Raw genomic sequence first — 21370 nt, 5'->3', positions numbered from 1 at the left:
ATTTCAGTGGGTGATTATATAGAAAAATGTTGACATGTAATTCTTCAGGCTCCCCAAGTTTGCTTATTTATGAGCATTTATGAGCCAGTGGGTAATACTTTCAGCTGAAGAATATTGGTTTTCTGAGTGTCGATTTAGAACCTGACATTTGGAAATACATGGTAATACAAACCATCACCTTAAATTAGTCTTTATTATTTGTTTGTAATTTAGTTTGTTTATGGTTTGTAATTTCACAGAAAAAAATATAATGTTGACATCAAAGAAATTGCAACAGATTTTATCCCAGCAGGCATCTGACCACTTCAAATACTACAAACATTCTTTATTAGGGAAACAATATCTTTTTAAAAGTTAACTTGAAACAACTTAGAATTTACTAATTACTAAAAATGGTATGAGTTCCATTATGGTGTTGGAGTTTAAAATGAAAATTTCAATTGAAGACAAACTGACATTTATATACTACAAAAATGACACCATTACATTATAAAATTAATGTTAAGGAATTGAAAGATACATGCTTCATCTGATAAAAAATAATTTGAAAATCACTACAGAGTAAAACAAAACAAACAAAACAATGCCACATAAATTCATTTTGAAGGGTTCTGAGACTCAATTTATATTGTAATATTTTGCTCATATATAGCCAAGAGTAAGAGAGAAATCCAACCTACGACCAATCCAAAGTTCTGTAGGAGAAACATCAACCAGGGTCGCTGTGTTTGAACATGAGTCATTTCAGGAAGCTAAAAAAAGAATAAAAAAGCAGAATAAGATCCAGATATATTCACTGCTGGGAAAAGTTTGGTGGGAAAACACAAGTGACTGTTATTCAAAACTTAATAACCTTTAAACTTCCCCAAACAAGATGCTTCATGCCTACTCTTACCAAAATCTTTAAATGGGAGATAAATTAAGCCATCTGACTGTGGTTAGAAGGAATCATTTATTGCCAGAAGTCTTAAAAATGACACAGTTATCAACCAAAAGCAACTCAACCATTTACATTTTGTTTTTAGAAAATGCTTAAATATGAACTAGGTAATAAATGAGAGGTATTACTTTTGACTGTTCTGTTAGATTTATGAAACTTGCTGTATGCACTGGTTATTACACAGCACATATTTATTTCTTTTCAAAGAGATGACCAAGGTCTTCCTGACCTTTGGAACAATAAAGGCATCATCTCCTAGGGCTATATTTTATTCTCAGAGAGACAAGTGGCAACTATCTTATGTCTGTGAAATGCTTTATCACCATTTAGAGGAAAATATTCTCTCAAACATCTGTGTGAGGTGCTTCAGTGAGTTTCTCTCTAGCATTATGTCCAGTCCCTCACCCTGAGATCACAGTGAGTATATTGTGATCATGGCATAATCATTTCTGTTGAAAGACAGACTCAGGTCAACATGGGTTGGAAACAGCTCAACCTTGGAATTGTTGGACTGGATATTTCTTTATTGTGGGGGCTTTCCTGTGTGTAAGATGTTTGGCAGTAGCCCTTGTTTCTACCCAGTAGATGTCAATTGTACCTCTTGGCCCCAATCCTAACAAACCAAAAATATCTCCAGACTTTGTCAAATAGTCCCTGGAGAGTAAAAATCACCTCTGGTTGAGAAGGTCAAGCATATAAAATACGCAAAGGTTTTAGATTTATGACAATGGAAAACAGGTTGACAAAATTATTTTTTTTAAGATTTATTTATTTATGCATACAAGAATAGGGGTACAGGCCAGAGGTACAGGAGGTGAGAGGATTCACCAGAGACAGAGCAGGGAACAGAATAGGCAGACTGACTGAAATACACTGCTGAGGGGAGCAATAGGTGAGTCAAGAGAGGTCTGCTGTGCCATGTGTGTAGCTCCCTGGCCAGGGATTGAACTCGTGCTGCAGAGGCTGCGGTTAGCTTCATAGGTTGTGTATTAACCCATTCTGCCACCAGGGAGGCCCCTACAAAATTATTTTTTAATGCCTGTACAGGAACATCCTGAATATTCTGTTCGTGTATGCTTAAGATGGCTATTTCTGCTTAGAAGTGACAAATTTGAAGGGGTAAGGATTAGCATTGCTGTGACCTATTATCTCACATCACAACATGGGGCAGTGAACTTAAGGACACAGTAGGATCTAGACTTTTTATCCTGAATAGAGCGCCTTTGACAAATCATGTGCTCCTTTGATGTTTTTCTGTCATGTGTAAACATAAGGTTAACCACACCACTTTAGAGAAATCCTATATGATTCATCACATGTTTTTAAAAAAAAATGTCATTTTGAAAAACCACAGAATGTTCTCAAAGAACTCATAATTAATGGCACTTGTGAGGGGTTAACAAAACACATGCACTGGGTTTTCCTAATACCTCTGATTCTCAATAGTTTTTAAGTAATTTCTAGTAATTTAGTACAAGGATAGACAACATAGGCAACCAGTTTCCTTCTGTTTCAGAAATTTACATCTCAGGCTATATCTGTAAGATGAAATTACACCATCTCAGGTCATAAACAAGCTCAACTTTTGATTAAACTTACTCTAAATACTGGAATAAGACATTGTGTCTTTCTTTCCCCTCCTTGTTTCTCCAACAAGATATTTAATATACACTTCTGCTGTCTCTAATACCTGACTCCTCATTGTTAATAAAACAATAGAAGCCGTTTCTAGAAAGATTTTCCTGGCAAATACTCATAAAATGTGGATCGTTTAGATACCATCATAATCATGTTGAAAAATGCTTCAGACAAGATATAAGCATGAAATGGCTCAGATCAATAACAGAATTTGAACTGAATTTTTATTTATTTATTTATTTTTTTAATAGAGGCATGTTTATTTTTATTTATTTATTTGTTTGTTTGTTTGTTTATACAAGCACTGGGTACAGTCAGAAGCGCGGGAGGGTGAGAGAATTCACCAGAGCCAGAGCGGGGAGCAGAGCAGGCAGAAGGACCGAAGTACACTGCTGAGGGGAGCAGCGGGCGGCAGGAGAGGTCTGCACACCATGTGGGACCCTCCTCCGGTGGCCGGGGAGCAGCCGGGGATTGAACCGGCGCCACAGGGGCCGCGGGCAGCTTCGCAACCCAGCGCTCAACCGCTGCGCCACCGGGGAGGCCCTGAACTGAATTTTTAGATCATCAACCTCTTAATGAACACACATTTGAGGAAACTCAAATGTATGTTTTCCCTCTTTGCTTCAAACTTCCACCCAAGATCTTAGGTTGTTAAAAATTAGATATTGATTAAGGTAGATAGGATAGCCAAAAATTTCTAGATACAGCACAGAGATAAAACTAGTGTCTTGGCAATTTCTTCAAAAAATCTCAATCAGTCTCTGTTCTTACTAAATCTAAAAATGACACAATTTTTAAAAACAATTCTCTCTAACCTATGCTTACAGAATTGCTGTTTGCTTATAGTACCTAATACAGGATAGACTTGGATACATGTGTTTCTAAAAGTTTTTAAGCCCTGCGAATGCACTCCAAATGGGAAAACCAAGAATTTTGTGTTCTGAATATGTACATGTCATTGTCCACAAAAAAATATGAGTATTTCACAATTCTAGGAGCCACCAACCAGTTCACATGGAATATAGCGACTTCTGGGGAGTTTTGCAACAGTCACGCTGCCTTTTTTTTTTTTTTTTAATAAGCGACTATGATAACTTGCCATCTATTTAGATGTGCCTTCTATCAGCTCATCTTTCCCTCATGGTTTTTATTATGCTTTGGGTGAAGATCTGATATAAGAGAAGTTGATATCCATGAAGCCATTGTTAAAACAGCCAGGGAGCCATTATAAAGAAGTTACATTACTTGTCTCTTTTGAACTAGGTCAAAGATGTTTGAAGTAGGCCAAAAGCAATTGTTTTAATCAAGCAAACAGTTGAGAGCTGATGGTTATGTATCAATACATTTAGCCTGAGAGTAGACTACGTTCCCTTTACATCTTTTCTAGAAATTCAGCTACTAATGATGGAAAGGCAAGAATAGTTCAAGCCTGTTAACACTTATCAACTTTTTTCTTTAAACACTTATTACATCTTCCTTTTTAGTTCCCATAGATTGCCCTGACATTGTCCCTCCAGGTAGAGGGAAAGTTTTAGGTTTTTCTACCTAAATTTGTGTATCTTAAATTATAATTATTTGATCCTAAATAAAAATAAATACCCTTTGTATTTTTAATTATATCCTGAATTTTTAGATTGACATATGTAATACTCACTTTCATTGGGATCTATTTTATCATGTTTTTTCCTATATTTTCTATTTTTAATATTTTAAATATAAACATTTATATTTTAGAAATAAAATTATTGACTCTTTAATTATGAGGAAACATGGACTGCAGATCCATAATGGGGCCTCCCTGGTGGCGGAAGGGGTTGAGTCGCAACCTATGAAGCTACCTGCAGTCTCTGCAGCGCAAGTGCGACGCAGCAGACCTCTCCTGACTCGCCCGCTGCTCCCCTCAGCAGTGTATTTCAATCTGCCAGTTCTGTCCCCCACTCTGCCTCTGATAAATCCTCTCAACCCCACATCTCTGGCCTGTACCTCAGCTTTCATATGCATAAATAAATCTTTTTTAAAAAAAGATCCATAATGACTTACCCAGTGTCACATGAATGTGATGTCAGAAAGAACAAAAAGTCAGGTTATCTCACTATAGTAGAGGACATACACAGTCCTATAAATACCAACTCTCTGTCTGAAATTCATCCCTGTCTATTATAGCCAGCACATTTCTACTTAAGTAGGAAAAAATGTGAAATGCTAAACAGAAAAATAACCAACAGAAAATAGTCACTGCATGTGATGAAAAAAATAATTCAATATACAGATATCATGCTATCCTTGTCATGAAATATATCATGGTATTGGTTGTTTTTAAGGCAGAAATATGCACTAAAAAAGTATAAAAACAGACTTAACTTTGTAAGCCTCTAGAAACAGACAAACAGTTGTAGGAGAGAAAAATAATTTTCCCTTTACTGTTCTAAGTTCTTGACTGAGACACTTCCTGTGATAAAAGATAAATTAACAGGAGAAAAATAAGATTTAACTAACACATACAGCTTTTATACATATGGAAGAAACTCAGGAAAACTGAATAACTCTTGCTACAGTAAGGGAGAAACATTTACAAATAGAGATTTTTCCCTTGTACATGTAAATGTCCCTTATTTTCCCTATGTCTGCTCCTTCTTAAAAATAACAAGCTCAAAATAATTCTTTATGCCAAAGAGGAATATTTTGGGGTGACAAGTTCTGCTACCCTTCACATGAAAACCAATGTTTCAAAAGGTTCAAGAAGATTCTCATGCTGATGTAGAGGTTTTTATATTAGTTTGGGTGGCCTAGATAAATTTTCCATATCGACACATAAGTGGGTGGGTTTGGTAAGAAAACCCAGCTAAGCTTGCTTTTGAAACAATACGCGACTCTCTTTCTGATGATTATGGATGAACGTATGAACCATAATATCTCCTGGGTACATAGCAAAATACCAAAGAGTCTTACAGAAAGTCTTTCCAAAAGATACAAATATAAAATGCCAAAACTTAAAGCATATCTGATTGCAGCATTTCATTTGTTCTGAACCTACCCATTTAGTTTTATTATTTTATTCAGCAAGTTTTGACAGAAAATAAAGGTATGTATAAACTGATTTTCAAGCATATATGTTTGTTTTTTTCTGTTTTCAGAATTACCGACAAGAGTCTAAGTGCTACCATTTTACACTGGTTTTCAAGGCAAAGAAGTCCCCTTTTCCTCTAGGGCAATTAAATTGTGTTCTGGAACAATTTTACAGATCTTGAATTATCCCCTAAGACCAGAGGGGGGTGAAATGATGGATATAGTACATTAACTTTGAAGTGAAAGGTCAGAATAAAGAGAAGAAATGATAGCAAAATAGCCTAGAGATAGAGCTAATGGAAACGTTCATTAGATTTCTGCCAAAAATATAGAAAACTTGAAGTAGAAAGGTAACTTCCTTTTATATCTCTTTAGAATAGGCCCTACAAAGATATTCAGAACAGGCTTCCAGAAGACGTGCCATGTTGGTATGCAGATAATTTCAAGTTGAGGCCAAACAAGGCCCTAAAGTCTCATGGGATATATTTATTACTCCCTTAAGTGGCTAATAAAATTGGGGGTCTTACCCAGAATTATGGTAAGTACCAAAAAATAACTCCTATCTGAAAAACATCTAAATTACAGAGTAAACATCTAATTATAGAGCATCTCCTCTTTGTCATGTGAATCACCCCCTTCCTCATCTTGCGAATTCCACTTTCTCTCCTTGAAGCTCCAGTTAGTTCTTCATCCCATTCCTTATCTCATTTATATATACCGTCATTTTTTCTCACTGATTTGGAAACCATATATATTTGTAGATACTCCATGCACAGGTAATTAAATGTGCTTTTTCCCTCCTACTCATCTATCTGATGTTAATTTGATTATTTGACCAGTCCCAGAAAAGCCCAGAGGGTGTTGGGATATTGCCCCTTCACCCCAAAAATCTATGCTTTGCAAACTCCCTATCTTAAATCAGTGGATACCAAGACAAGACAATCAAGGATTTTCTAGAAAAAAATATTTACCTAAAACTCACCTCTTTAATATTCATTCCATTAAGTTCTTTTTTCAATTTTGAATCAGTCACAGGTAAGAAATTCTTTGAAATGTGTCAAATCTACATATTGACTATGACCTGTCTGCAGATCATGGTACTTACAAATGCTATTAAGCTACCTGATATGTAATTATAATGTGAAATTGCTAATTAGGATTTCTGAACATTTTAGAAAATGATATTAAGTAAACGTTTTCAACTTGAGTCAGTTCCCATAATGTATTCCTAGTAAAGCTGAAACTCTTTAAATGAAAACTCATGGAGAATATTAGAACACATTGGGAAAGAAAGTGGATGAATAATAATGTCATATTACCACGGTACAATTATATAATAGGGAGAACCTGTCACAAAGAAGGATAATCTATAAAACATCCTCTGGTCCTGAGACTTTGTCTCTTTCTTGTACATCTACATTTCAGGCTCCTGTGCCATACAAAGCCTTCTCTATCCACTTCCATCTGTAATCTGAAACAGGTTTCTCATTGGTGTCCTTCAAGATCTATTCTATTGCTGGATATTTCGACATTAACCTTCAGTATGGTTCATAGTAAAAAAAGAAAGCTCAGTATCTAATGTTTCTAAAATACACTAAAATTTTCAAAGGTCTTTCATCATTAAAACTTTACAATTCAAAAACATAAATTCAATATTCACTTATTGAGCACATGTGGTGATATCTCTCAGGAAGGTAAAATTGTACTTCAAATCTTTTTTCTCTTAGGAAAGCAATTTGGGCATCACTAACTTTCAAGAGAAATGATTTTTCTTCTCTATTCATAAAGTTCACTGGAGAACGATATATGGCACCTTTGTTTTTTTTTAGAAAATCCCTACACACACTGAATCAGGTATACGTTTGCATTTAATAAGAATTATGCTTGTTCTTAAGAAATATGATGGGGTTAAAATCTCAGTGCTATCAAGCTATTGCCAACCACTGCAGCATGAGTTCAAACCCTGGCCAGGGAGCTAACCCACACGGTGCAGCAGACCTCTCCTCTCTCATCTGCTGCTCCCCTTAGCAGTGTATTTCGGTCAGTCTGCCTGCCCTGCTCCCCACTCTGTCTCTGGAGAATTCTCTTGCCCCTGCACCTCTGGACTACAACCCAGCTCTTGAATGCATAAATAAAAAATAAATAAATCTTTAAAAAAAAAGGAAATATGAAGAGGAGTAAAAAAGAAAACCTCAGGAACTTAGTAGGACTCATAATTATGCCTAATATCTCTAAGGATATTAGCTGGTCTAACTCTGTCACATTTGTAAATGGCTTCATTATAACTTTGCAGAAGAGCAATATCTAAGAACAAAAATGGAAACTTGTTAGGAAAAAATCACCATTTGGCTTGTAAATCTGCAATGATTTGCATGTGCAAACCATAAGCTTGAATACTGAAGTTGCATATCAAAGACTTCTAATTTCTGGTGTGCGGCCTAAGGAGATTAGAAGTCTCCAGTTTGTCTTAACAATAAGTAAAATCTAAACACTAAAAAATCAACAACTTCTTTTAAATACGATAGAGAAGTGAGGTCACAAAACAAACTGTTGGTCCAAATATTGACAAGAAACTCAGTCCAATACAGAGAACCACAACTTACCAGAGCAGAAAACCTACAATCAGAAAACTCTGTGGGAACCCAGGCTGGGGTCGGAAAATCTGATCTGTAATTGATGAATTGCAAGCAATTCAATGTAGACAGGCCTAAGAGTTTAAAACTCATAGTGCCCCCCTCACCTTTGTGAATTCTACCACCAAGAACCCTACCAAATTCTCAGTGAATTTTGAAAAAAATCCCTTCATCCTCATGGCAGAGGGAAGGTAAAAAGACCCATTTAAAATATGGCATTCTGTTGCAATTGTATGGGGAATATAAAAATAAAATTTATTATGAAAAAACTAATAATAATAATAAAATTTAAAAAAATAAAATAAAATATGGCATCTGTTGTTCTTAATAAAGTTTGCCTGCAGGAGAAACTATTTTATCAGTATCCAACCTGCTGGGGTTTGCTGAAAGTCTAGCCTTCCTGGGAGAAGGGAAAGATTCAACTCTTTTCCCCTCCAGCCATTTTACTTACTGAAGGGGTGAAGGGTCAAGTTCACAGTCTTGGGGCACTGGTTCACCAAAAGGTCCCGCCTAATCATAGGGCTAGAGAACACTTCCCCACCCCACACTTACTACTGTATTACAAAAGACCTACTTACCACAGTTCCTTTTACCCAGTACATTGTATCATCTTCTCAATAAAAATAATAAGGAAGACTAAGGCAAAAAATACACTTTGGAGAGAATGAACAAGCATCAGATCCAGAGTCAAATATAATAGGAAGGCTGACATCAGACCAGGAATTTCAAAAGCTCTGATTAATATGCTAAGGGCTTTAATGGGAAAAGTAGACAATATATGCAATAATAGATCGATAATATAAGATAGAAACTCCAGGAAAGAATCAAGAAGACATGTTAGAGATCGAAAACACTAATAGAATTGAGGAATGCCTCTGACGTGCACCTCAGTAAACTGGACACAGCGGAGGAAAACTCTGAGCTTGAGGATATGACAATAGAAATGGTCTAAACTCAAAACAAAGAGAAAAAAGGCTGAAAAAATATATAATACAATATCCAAGAACCATGGGATTTTGAAATGCATAAAATATGTGTAATTTGAATACCAGAAAAAGAAAGTGATTGAAAGAGAAGCAATATTTGAAGCAATAACAACAAAATTTCTCCCAATTTTTTTTCTGACACCAAACCACAGATCTAGGAAGCTCAGAGAAAAATATAGCAGAATAAATGCCACCCCGCCCCCTTACACATAGACATATTACTCTCAAACTTCAGAAAATCAGAGACTAAAAAATCTTAAAGAAGCCAGAAGGGGCAAAAAACAAGCTTACCTAAAGTCTATCAAGGGGATAACCATAACATGAATTTTCCTTAGAAAGTATGCAAGCAAATCAAAACTACCATGAGATACCATCTTACACCAGTGAGAATGGCACATATTAAAAAAACTAGCAACAACAAATGCTGGCGAGGGTGTGGAGAAAAAGGAACTCTTCTACACTGTTGGTGGGAGTGCAAACTGGTCCAACCACTGTGGAAAGCTGTGTGGAGATTTCTGGACCTACTAAACATAGAGCTTCCATATGATCCAGCAATTCCACTCCTAGGTATTTACCCAAAGGACACAGAAACATCAATTCCAAAGAACACCTGCACCCCTATGTTTATAGCAGCACTGTTTACAATAGCTAAGCTTTGGAAACAACCCAAATGCCCAAAAATAGATGACTGGATCAAGAAGATGTGGTACATATATACCATGGAATATTACTCAGCATTCAAAAAAGATAAACACATGCAATTTGCAGCAACATGGATGGCGCTGGAAGGGATCATGCTCAGCGAAATAAGCCAAAAAAAAAGAAAAAATACCGGATGGTCTCACTCATAGCAGGAATCTAGAAAACTTAAATAAGGGACCAGGAAAACGAATAACTATAAGAAAGTGAAAATCAAAATCAACAAAAAACTATGAACCAGAGACACTTTTAGGGGGGTGGGGGCGGGAGGGGAGGGATTGGGGTCAGAATGGGGGGGCTGCAATTGTATGGGGAATACAACAATAAAATTTATTATTAAAAAAAAAAAAAAAAAAAGAAAGTATGCAAGCAAAAAGAAAATAAAGTGAAATAAAGTTTTGAGAGAGAAAAAAGCAACCTAGAATTCTGTACCCCCAAATTGTTCTTTAAAAATGAAGGAAAAATTAATTCTCAGAAAAATAAAGTTTGGGACATATCTGATAAAGAAATGATATCCAAAATGACAAAGAACTCTTGAAACTCAACAATAGGAAAACAAACCCAATTTTTAAAACTGGCAAAAGATCTGCAGATGGTAAGTAGGCATATGAAAAGATAGTCCACATTCTATGTTATCAGAGAAATACAAATCAGATTAAAACAGAATAAATAATAATATACACCTATTAGAATGCCCAAAACCTAAAAATTGACAGAACTACATGATGATGGGGATGGGGAGCAACAAGAAATCTAATTCATTGCCGATGGGAACATAAAATGGTAGTCAGTAACTTTGGAAGAGAGTTTGGCAGTTTTTCACAAACCTGCCTAGTAAAAATTCATTGTCATCACTTTGTGTTAAGAAACATAAAATATCGGATTACCTTTAGATCTTAAAGTCCCAGAGCAACAATGCTATGGATTAAAGGTGTCTCCCCAAAATTCGTATGTTGAAACACTTTCCCTGATGATGGTATTCAGAAGTCGGAGTTAATTAGTATTCGATGAGCTCTTGAAGTCAAGATCCCTTGTTAGGGGTGTCAGTGCCTATAATTAAAAATCCTGGGAGTGCTTGCTTCACTCCATGTTCCACTTTGTGTGGCTACAATGGGAGGTAGCCATCAACAATCCAGGATGCTGAATCTGCAGTACCTTGATCTTGGACTTTTCAGCATCTTAAATGGTGAGAATAAATGTTTGCTGTTTAAGTCATTCAGTCTATGTTTAGTTGCCTTGATAGCAGTCCAAATTAAGACTATGAACACCTCCTGTCTTTATGCTTCTTTAATAGCCATACAAAATCTATTTCTGGAGGATCAGAAATCCTTCTTTTGACAATGTACACTGTGGACCACTTTGAATTTCTTTGTGATGACATACTGTGACAAAAATGGAGGGAAGTCTAGATTCTCCATACACTTAAGAAACCCTTCTGTCCCTCTTGTTGAACCTGGCTGGGGAAAGTTTTCTATATGCAAATTAAGATTTTCAGAGCTACAAAATCTGAGGAAGGTCTTGTTAGATTTATTTTGGTAATATTCTGGGAAATGAAAATTCGCTCTGGAATACTTTTGACAAATATTGTATCAATTATTGCTTTTAATACTCTTCTAAGGGGCACATTAGAATGTGTTCAATTTTAGCGTCATTTGATTATTGATAGACTATGTTGACTCAACAGCATTCTAAATCTGGGAGTGTTATTCAATTGACGAAGTATCTCTTTTGAATTTAGGTCTTTAAAAATTAGTAGCTCTGTTTATTAAACAACTCCTTCTTGTAATTTTTTGTCTCAATCAAAAAGGCAAGGATCAGAGTGATCAGTGAATCTGGGATCACCGAACTTGAAGGTTTGTTCAAGGTTATTTTGAAAAATTACCATTAATATCTTATTTGCTGAATATTCAAATAAAGGATTTATAAGGCTTCTAATTTTCCAATGGTATCTTCCCAAAGGAATTCATGAAGCAGTTTGAGCAGAAGATTAAAAAAAAAATTCTCTTTTGAAAACTGAATTACAAGACTAAGATCACATCATTGTTATACACAAATAGGAAAGACAAAATGTTACTTGTATTTAATGTTACTTGTATTTAATAATTCACTTCTCCATTTTTTTCTTAGGGGACAAATTCTTAGTTTTATAGCTCACAAAAGAGACCCATTAGCCGGCTTTTGTATTTTCCTGAGAAACGAATTATGTTGGAGGATACATTTGTATGTGTATGTGCTCATGGTTTGTGAGGATAGCTAGAAAAAAAGAAACACAAGGAGCAGAAAAATACAAACATTTCTGGTGGCTGACTTTTTTAAATTATAGAACTCAGCATTCATCAAAGTTAAATCTATTAATTATTTTCTCAGCAGAAAATATCTAAGAATTTGACGGATTTTTAGAGAAAGAATAGAAATCTTTCAAAATTGCTAGTAAGAATGATTCATACTTCTTCTTTTGTGAAGCAAAAATTGTGAATGTTGAATTATATTAATTTTGCTGCCTGAAATGGTTTTTAAATACTTGTCATTTTTTCACAGAAAAAGGGTATTTAAATGTCAGTTGCACTCATTGATTTCAAGTACAATATTTGTTGAAGCAAATATGTATCTCAAAGTTATTTTATATGTCCTTTTCAAACAAAATATCCCCTTTCTTTGGATGGCTATTGTTTAAAGAACATTATACCTAGGTATTGCCAAATTTCAAGAAAAGGATAGCTTACTAGTGTTTTGGATGGAAAATGGATTGATCAGAAATGACTTGGTAATTATAGATGGCTGAATTGCATTGAAGTTATCTAGATTTCTCTGAGATTCAATCAAACTCAATATATTGGAAGACAAAGAATGATGGGGAGGAGGGAATGTAAAAGTGTAAGATTCTACTTTAGCTTAATTTTATGGTTATTTTCTTTATAATAATAATCTTTATCATGACTAAGGGAAAAGAACTACCTAGTTGCAAATACAGCTGTTTTGTGGTCAATTTATATTCTTTTCACTCAATTTACTGTCTTGAAACTGTTACTTTTACTGAACTAAAATAATTTTGAGAATTATTATCTGGACTACCGATTACCTTATTCGTTCACTAGGTTTAATACTGGATTTTATTTTTGTGTTTAAGTATATTTTAAAAGCAGAAGATCCTAAGTTCAATTTATTTTTTTTTAAGATTTATTTATCTATACAAGATCCGGGGTACAGGGCAGATGTGCGGGAGGGTGAGAGGATTCACCAGAGACAGAGTGGGAACAGAACAGGTAGACAGATGAAATACACTGCTGAGGGGAGCAGCGGGTGAGACAGAAGAGATCTGCCGTGCCATGTGGGTATCTCCACTGCTGGTGGAGATCGAACCTGTGCTGCAGCGGCTGCAGACAGCTTCACCAAGCTGCATTCAACCGCTTGTGCCACCAGGGAGGCCCCCTAAGTTCAATTTAAAAATACTCTTTACCATGCCTTTCTCATAAGGAAAATTATCCAAAACTTGGAAAATGCTCCAAGCTAAAGTCTGATGTTACTACAAGGAGATAAGTATATTGTGCTAAAAGACTTCTCCTCAATCTTGTGTCCCCCTCATCTTCACCCCATTACTGTAGAAGTGAAATCAAGATCTAAGGAATATCAGTAACAGTATTGAAGAGAATTTTCATAACAATATATAATATAGAGTCTAGGGGGAAGAGATCCAGAAAATTATATAAGAAGAAGACTGGCAGAAGGAGGAGGCTATATTCTCAACTGATTCATTTTGACATAGGATAGTGGATAGGGAACCTAAGATTTGTTTTGTGTGGGCATCACTTGTTGAGATACTTCCTTCTCCACTCTACTTCCTTCTGTCTCTCTGAGTGACAGCTCCTCCTCTACCAGCCTGGTTGCTATTAAGGTATTGGATCTGGGCAGAAGTCCAGTTCCCTCAGTTCTAGTAACACTCTCATTGTATCCATAGCCATAGTCTCTTAGGATTTCTATGTGCTTGTTGCTATGGAAGCAGTCTTGAAGGATGTAAAGGCTTCGGGGGGAAAACCAAAATGTTTGAAACTTGGTGTAGTTCCAAAATAAAACTTTCCTTGGCATAACCTGTACTGCTTTTAAAAAAGAATTTATTCTTTAAATTATAAACTATATTCATTAGAAATAAAGTCTTTCTAATATATAAACAGCTGAAAAATAATACTTCCAGAGCTTGTCTTTTGCTTCCTTTTGAGAAATTCTATAAATTTTAAAGAAGGTAGAAATGAGAATGCTAGACTTTCATTTCTGAGAATTTTCTTATTTGGAGAATGAAATCCTCTTGCAAAGCTGCCTCTGTCACTAAGCATATCAAAACAAAGTTTGTGGTGCAAGGATTAAATGTGATGACTTAAAACAATATGTTATCTCATAGTTCTGTCAATCTGAGGTCTGGCACAAGACTCACTGGGCCAAACTGATATGTTGGCATGGTTGCTCTGCATTCTAGATGTTTTCATGTTGAATTTGTTTCTTTGCTCTTTCCAGCTTCCAGAGACTTCCTACACTATTGGGTTCCTGCACCCCTCCCTCCATCTTCAAATCAACAACAGCCAATAGCACTGACCTGCCTTCTATTTATTGCACCCCTTTCTGTGACCAGCTGGTAAAGACTTTCCACTTTTAAGGATTTATCTGATTAGATTGGGACCACCCAGATAATCCAGGATAATCTCCCCATCTCTAGGTCCTAAACTTTACTCACATCTGCAATGTTCCTTTTGACATAGAAGATAACATAATCATAGGTCCCAAAGATTAGGATATGTATATCATTGGTGGGGAGGGAATTTCATAGTTCATGGAACTATGAAAAAGATGACAAAGATGCAGTTATAAATAAGATATAGACACAGTAGATAAGATAAATGGATCAACCTGTTATACCACAGGATTGATGATTCTATCAGGCCCTTGTATTACGTGATACTTCATATACTCTATTAAGGCCTACCACTTACTATTATCACTTTCTATTTTCCATAGACTGGCAGAAGTTAAAAGATGGAAAAGGTATTCTGTGCAAACAGCTAGCAGGAAAGCACGTGGACTACATTAACAATATTAACATCAGCCAAAGAGACTTGAAGACAAGTTTTGCCAGAAATAGAGAGGTATCTTTTGGCATGATAAAAGTATTATCACCAAGAAGACAAAACAACATTAAACATGTATGCATCTAATAACAGAGCTTCAAACACAATAAAAATTGATAAAACTAAGAAAGAATTAGACAAATCCATAAACATAGGTCTATATTTTAACAATAGTTCCTCACTAATCAACAGAATAAGTGGAGTATCCACTGGTACAGAATTTGAAAATAAGCAACACCATCAAACAATCTGACAGTCATAGAACTCGGTACCCAAAAAACTGCCTCAATTACCTGCTTTTCAAATGCACATGAGGACATTCACCAAAACATATGATATGCTGGTCCATGAAACACATCTCAAACTATTTCAAAGAACTAAAGGAAAATAGAGTAAAGTATATACTCTGAAGATCAAGGAATTTAATTTAAAATCTACAAGTAAAAGATATTTAGAAAACTTTGAGAAATTAGGCAACATACTTCTATGCTATGTATGGATCAAAAAGAAAAAATAATTACATGAGAAATGACAAAACATTCCAAAATGGTGAGTACTGAAAACACAATATATTGAATTACCTGGAATTCAGAAAAGTAGGCCTACCAGGGAAGTATATAGTGTTAGATGATTATATTAGTAAAGAAGACAAATTTAAAACCAATGATATGTCATCTCTCCTCATAATGCAAGATAATAAACAGAAATTGCATGCAACGTGAGAAGAAAGGAAATAGTAGAAATAAAAGTAGAAGCCAAAAGAAAACCATAAAGTATGGGTATACAATCATTGGCAGTTTTTTCTAGTTGTGGAATTTGTGCTTCCTGGTTTCTGTGAAGTTTGGCATTGTCAGACTGCAGTTCTCTCTTCTTAAGGAAAATGCACTAGGGAATATTTTTACTGAACTTGAAACTGTGACTACCACCTGATCATTTAAGCTACTCAAACCAATGAATTAGCCATTAGAAATAAAAGTGACTACGCTGGCCTCCCCAGTGACACAGTGGATTGAGCACAGCGCAGCACTGTGAAGCTGTCCACAGCCTCTCCAGCACCAGTTCGATTTCCCCAGCAGGCCAGGGAGATACCCACATGGCACTGAAAACCTCTCCTGTATTGCCTGCTGCCCTTCTTAGCAGTGTTTTCAGTCCTTCTGCCTGTTCTGCTTCCAGCTCTGTCTCCGGTGGATTCTCTTACCCTCCCATGCCTCTGGCCTATACACCAGTGCTTGTATAAATAATTTTTTTTTTTTAAAAAGTGACTATGCTGGAGGGGTAGTTGTCACTGGTTGCCATGAGGAGGTAAGTTATTGTTTGACAATACAGTAAGTAAGGACATAGCCTGAACCCAGCAATTCTGTGGAGCATCTTTTGGTTGTTTGTGAGCCTAGTGACAAATGCAGAACAGAGAACTACCAGAAACACAGCCCTGACAAGGACAATGCAGACCACTCTGAAAAACTGGGCTGCCCTGCCAGGAAAGAAATGCAGGTCTATCAAAGAGCTGCCTGAGGAGAGGGCAATTGAGATTGGATGCCTGAGGACAGAGATGATGAAAGCCAAATATGGCCTTAAGACCAACAGAGTTTAGAGCTTGTTCCACTATATTTTTAGTATATATTTATGGAATTTTGGGGCCAGTGACCACCATGGAGGAACTTTGGGATAGATGGGACTTAAAAATATAGGAGAGGGCCTCCCTGGTGGCGCAGGCAGTTTAGCGCAGTGCTGTGAAGCTGTCCACAGCCTCTGCAATGCCGTTTCAATCCCCACTGGCCTCAGAGCAACCCACATGGCAAGCAAACCTCTCCTGTCTCACCCACTGCTCCCCTCAGCAGTGTATTTCGTCAGTCTGCCTGTTCTGTTCCTTGCTCTGTCTCTAGTGATTCTTCTCACCCTCCTGCACATCTGGCTTGTACCCCGGTTCTTGTATAAATAAACAAACAAACAAACAAATAAATAAATAAATAAAGGAGAACATGAACCTATTGAAGTGATGGACTGGGTCAACAATTAATAAAAAATCCCATTTGTGTGCTATTTCATATTTCTCAGCCCAAACAGTGCATCAGAGACCAGTTCTAAGAGGGCATTGGTCAATTTTGCACAAACCCTTATTTTCCTCCTGCACTCTTTTTTCTCTTGTCCTGCTCTTCTCCGATGTGATGGCATTCAACCAACCTGGGAACCCACTGGCACTCAAGCATGCATAATTTGGAAGTAAGGGGGGTGCTCCTGAAGCTTGTGGTGCCAGCTATGAACAATGGGGACAGGACCCCATGGACAACACCTCTTTTATTCCCCTGATGAACAGTTCGAAGGCACATTTCTTAAACCTCCTTGAGGAATCTTATGTGATGGACCCTTCATCAAGGTGGTCCACTTAATAAAAATAACATTTTTTAGTTGACTTTTTATGCTATGCTATTTTACTCCACCTGACTTTCATTCATATTCCCTGGGATTAAATCCCAAATGAATTATCTCAAACAAACCCTTGTCTTAGTCTCTGTTTGGGAGACCTAGACTAAGGTACTGATCTTTATAAGTGAGAATTAATTTCCTCTGGCCACCCAGAGTGGCATTCATTCTTAACTTTCTTTAGAAGTCATTCAATGTAACTGGGAGTTAGTGTGCTTGGATAAGGCAATCCCATTTTGGAGAATTTAAACTGGCAGATTTCCCTAGAAAAGACTTCCTTGTTGAATTCATTGTTAATGGCCCCATTTTCCCCCTAGTTTTTTCAGAAATTTGAAATAGCACACCCACTGTCTTTGAAACAAGCGCAGCAAAAATAAAGCTAATCTTTCACATTAACCCCGCTTAGAAAGTGCTTGGTGAATTTCCAGGGTTTAGTAAATAACCAGTGCAGCAAAGTATTCCCCATTCCTTTTCAGTTGGTGACATTAATTTTCTTTGCCATTTTACAGTCATGAAACCTTGTTTTCTTCCCTTTAAATGACAAAAAAAAAAAACCAAAACGTATTTTCTTTGGCACAGCCCCAGTGTACAGCAACAGTTAAACTTTCTGCTATGTGAAAGAGTCATATTTGTTTAGAAGTTACTCAAAAGGCCGTGAGAGCAGGCGACCTGGATTATAGGAAGTAGCCTCAGGAAACTCAGACTATTTTCTGTCTTGTATTTTTGCCAGGATGCTGGTTTTTCCTTGGTCAATAGTAATTTCTAATAAGGTCAAGATTTATCCTAGTTGGAACTTCATAGGATATCACCCACATTGCTTTTTTTTTTTTTTTTTTAATAAGCAACTGCTTACCCTTGTAAGACCAGAGGAGAAGCACTGAGGGGGGAATATTTAGCACTGAGGGACATATTTAGTTAAAGGTTCTGCATGATAAATGGCTCTTGATAATATTTCCAGGTCAATTTTGAGAGAGTAGATTCCCTAACAAAATTATTGACTATGTACAGATACATCCATCATACATGAAGAGAGAACCAGAATATGTTAAAAACAGAAGACTTAAAAGAATACAGCAACCATCTCCAACTACTCAAAAAGAGAAAAGAACTTCAAAATATTCAAAAATAAGGATGCTCAAGAGTGAATTTGTGAGTTGATATCTAGACCTTTTTTATTAAAATATGTTGCTCACAACATTTAATGATGAGTGACAGTGTGTTTTCGAAGCCACGAAAGGTTAGAAATCCAGATTTCTCAAACTAGAACAATTGCAGGATTGATAATCCTGGGTTAGGTGGTGAATGGGGCTTAGAAAACAGGAACCAAACTTGCCTTAATTTTACTATTCTTTGTTATCAAGATTAAGAAATTACCTAAGTATCATAAATAATGTGTAACAACACTTAAAAGGAAACACATTCTGGTGTTTACCTCATTTTTATGAATCTCATGCGTGAGAATTAGGAAAACAACCAGAAAGTCAGAAATATTTACACAACTTTAAAACTGTTCTTTACTTGGAGAATCCTCTTATTGAAGTCTACTTGCCAAATGCACTGACATTCTATTAGTATCAGAACAAGTTCCTGCTTTCCAGACTCTTCCATTAAAAACCATGTTTCTTTATTTACTTCCAGAGCAATAGCTAGATGCTGCCATATCAGTCCCAAAGGTCCTGTTCCTCACATCACCTACAAGATTGCTTATTACACTCTACTCCAGGATACATATAATCATGTAATCAGTTTTAGAGACCCACTACTACATTCCTTTTCATTTCACTGACATGACAGTACAGAAATAAAAACTTAACTAAAGGTAAAATCATTATTTTTAAAAATACTGTTAATTAAGTCAAATAGCTTTTTGATTTAATACCAAATTCAGCTGAACTATTTTTCAATGTATGAATAAAATAGTTGCCTGTTTAGCAGAACTTTTCAGTTTTTTAATTGGAAGTGTAGGTATCACATATAGATGCAAAACCAGAACAGGATAAATTTTATATCACTTTTTGACAATTGTAAAAATTATGAGTTTTATTCATTCTTTTTTCAAGCACTAAATGAATGTCAATATTATGTGTATATTAAAATATGTTTCTTCTGCTTTCAACTTACTTTTTGGGATTATATAGAATATTCCCTTGGTCTTTTATATTGTTAACATTATTCTTTCCCCACCTACCCTTCTATTTTACTGGTTGTTTTTTTTTTTTCTGTTTTACATTTTCAGCATTTGGAAAAACAAAATAGAAAAGCCACAAGCTTACCATTTCCACCAAGGATAAATATAAGAACATTCCAGCAGTAACTGTTAAGATCCAGTTTTGCACACATGGATCAGTTGATACTGAGAGGCCAATGTACAGGCCAATGAAGGCAGTTAGAGCACTTATAAAATTCATCAGAATGGCAATCTTAATAGGGAGTCCAGAACTTAAGAGCACAGCAAAGTCTCCTGATATTTAAGGGAAAAAGAAATTATAATTACTTAACTGATGATGCCTTTGGTAGAGTAATGTGCAATTAAGTTGTTTCAAAATTTAACAACTGAAACGAATTTCATAAATAAGTTGAATGATTGGTTACTAAAACACTTCCCTATATTTCTCTAGGAATCATAAGCAATTTGTTATACTCTTATAGGTAGTTACATCTCAAGAGTTCTATTTCTTTACTACTCTCGTTCCTGATGTTTTATGACATTTTCAATTTAGATAAATGCAAAATAAAACATTTGCTGTCTTAGATTTTCTAAACATTTTTTGCCTGAATTCTTGCCAGATAAAATAATGAGGTAGTAAACATCATAAGGACTTTTCTTATTTATACTAGAAGCATTGTGAGGAAAGCGAAAACAAGATATAAAAATTATTATACTGGTTGATTAGGAAATTAAATTTTTCCTTTGGAAAATGTTTTACTGCCTTAATAAGTTTAGAAAAATGACTTCTTTTTCTCCGTATCTTTCTTCCAAAAGAATGGCTCATTATCTGAGAATCTCTATTTCTTAGTTTGGGGAATCTAGAAGAGGCTGAAATTCAAAAATGAACCTGTAGACTCCATTTCCTAGTTCCACTGGATAATGAACATGTCTTAAAACCTCTTTGCTGGCCTGCCACAGACTGTCATATTCCCTGTGGAATTATTATAGTAGCTTCAAGCAGAATCACAGGGTGACACACTCAGACCAGGTACATTTTAATAGATTTACGAAGAATTTTGGATAAACCAGTCTGAGAGGGATGGGTCAATAATAAATCAGTGCCAGGTTTTTGAATAATAGGCAGTTTATAATAGAGGACAAGGGGTGACCAGGGGCAATAGAGGCCTGAAAATAGGAAAATGAGTGAGAGAGCAAAAAGACCTCTCACCAGGACATGAGTGTGCCGGGGGCCAACCTCTAATCTTTTTGAGCCTGCTTCAGAAGGGTCTATTCTATCTCTTCCTGGTTCCTGGGAGGCAGGATTTGAATTACAGGGCTATTAAGATTATCGAGAAAAAGAGTCTTATGTGCATCTGCTAAAATACGCCTGTCATTTCAATTTTATGCGTGACTTTAAACATTTTGTATAAATCAGTTTGATGAAACCATGGTTTGGCTTGAATTTAAATGTTATTATATCTCATTGGCCTGTGTGCTAACATAAAGGGTAAAGTTCCCCTCTTAATGTCTTTCCCACATTTAATATGCAGATTTTAAAGCCTGTGCCCAAGATCTTTAAAAAGAAGTTTCTATGAATGACTTTTTCCCCTACAGAAGTCTCCAGAACTCAAATAGAGTCTCTTCTGACCTTGGGCAATGAGTCTAATTGAAGTGTATCCTGAGGTAGAGACCTTTTTTTGCTAGCTCTCTTCTTATGGTTAAAG

General features: G+C 35.9%; 1 protein-coding gene across 3 annotated transcripts in view; it reads right to left on the bottom strand.

Annotated features, from left to right (window-relative positions):
* Positions 1–617: 617 nt before the first annotated feature.
* The window catches only part of SLC39A12 (solute carrier family 39 member 12), a 57357-nt gene continuing 36604 nt past the window's right edge, over positions 618–21370 (bottom strand). For all 3 annotated transcript variants that reach the window (XM_037511494.1, XM_037511495.1, XM_037511497.1), the window contains 2 exons: positions 19771–19958; positions 618–752 (listed from right to left, as the gene is read on the bottom strand). In XM_037511494.1, the coding sequence (XP_037367391.1) occupies positions 624–752; positions 19771–19958 (317 nt within the window). In that variant the 3' untranslated portion in view covers positions 618–623. The remainder of the gene's footprint in view (positions 753–19770; positions 19959–21370) is intronic.

Source organism: Talpa occidentalis, unplaced genomic scaffold, assembly GCF_014898055.3.
Source record: "Talpa occidentalis isolate TD23 unplaced genomic scaffold, MPIMG_talOcc4v2.1 talOcc4.14, whole genome shotgun sequence".
NCBI classification, from domain to species: Eukaryota; Metazoa; Chordata; class Mammalia; order Eulipotyphla; family Talpidae; genus Talpa; species Talpa occidentalis.
The sequence above is the reverse complement of the archived record's forward strand: the minus strand, read 5'-3'. Positions and strand labels throughout refer to the sequence as shown.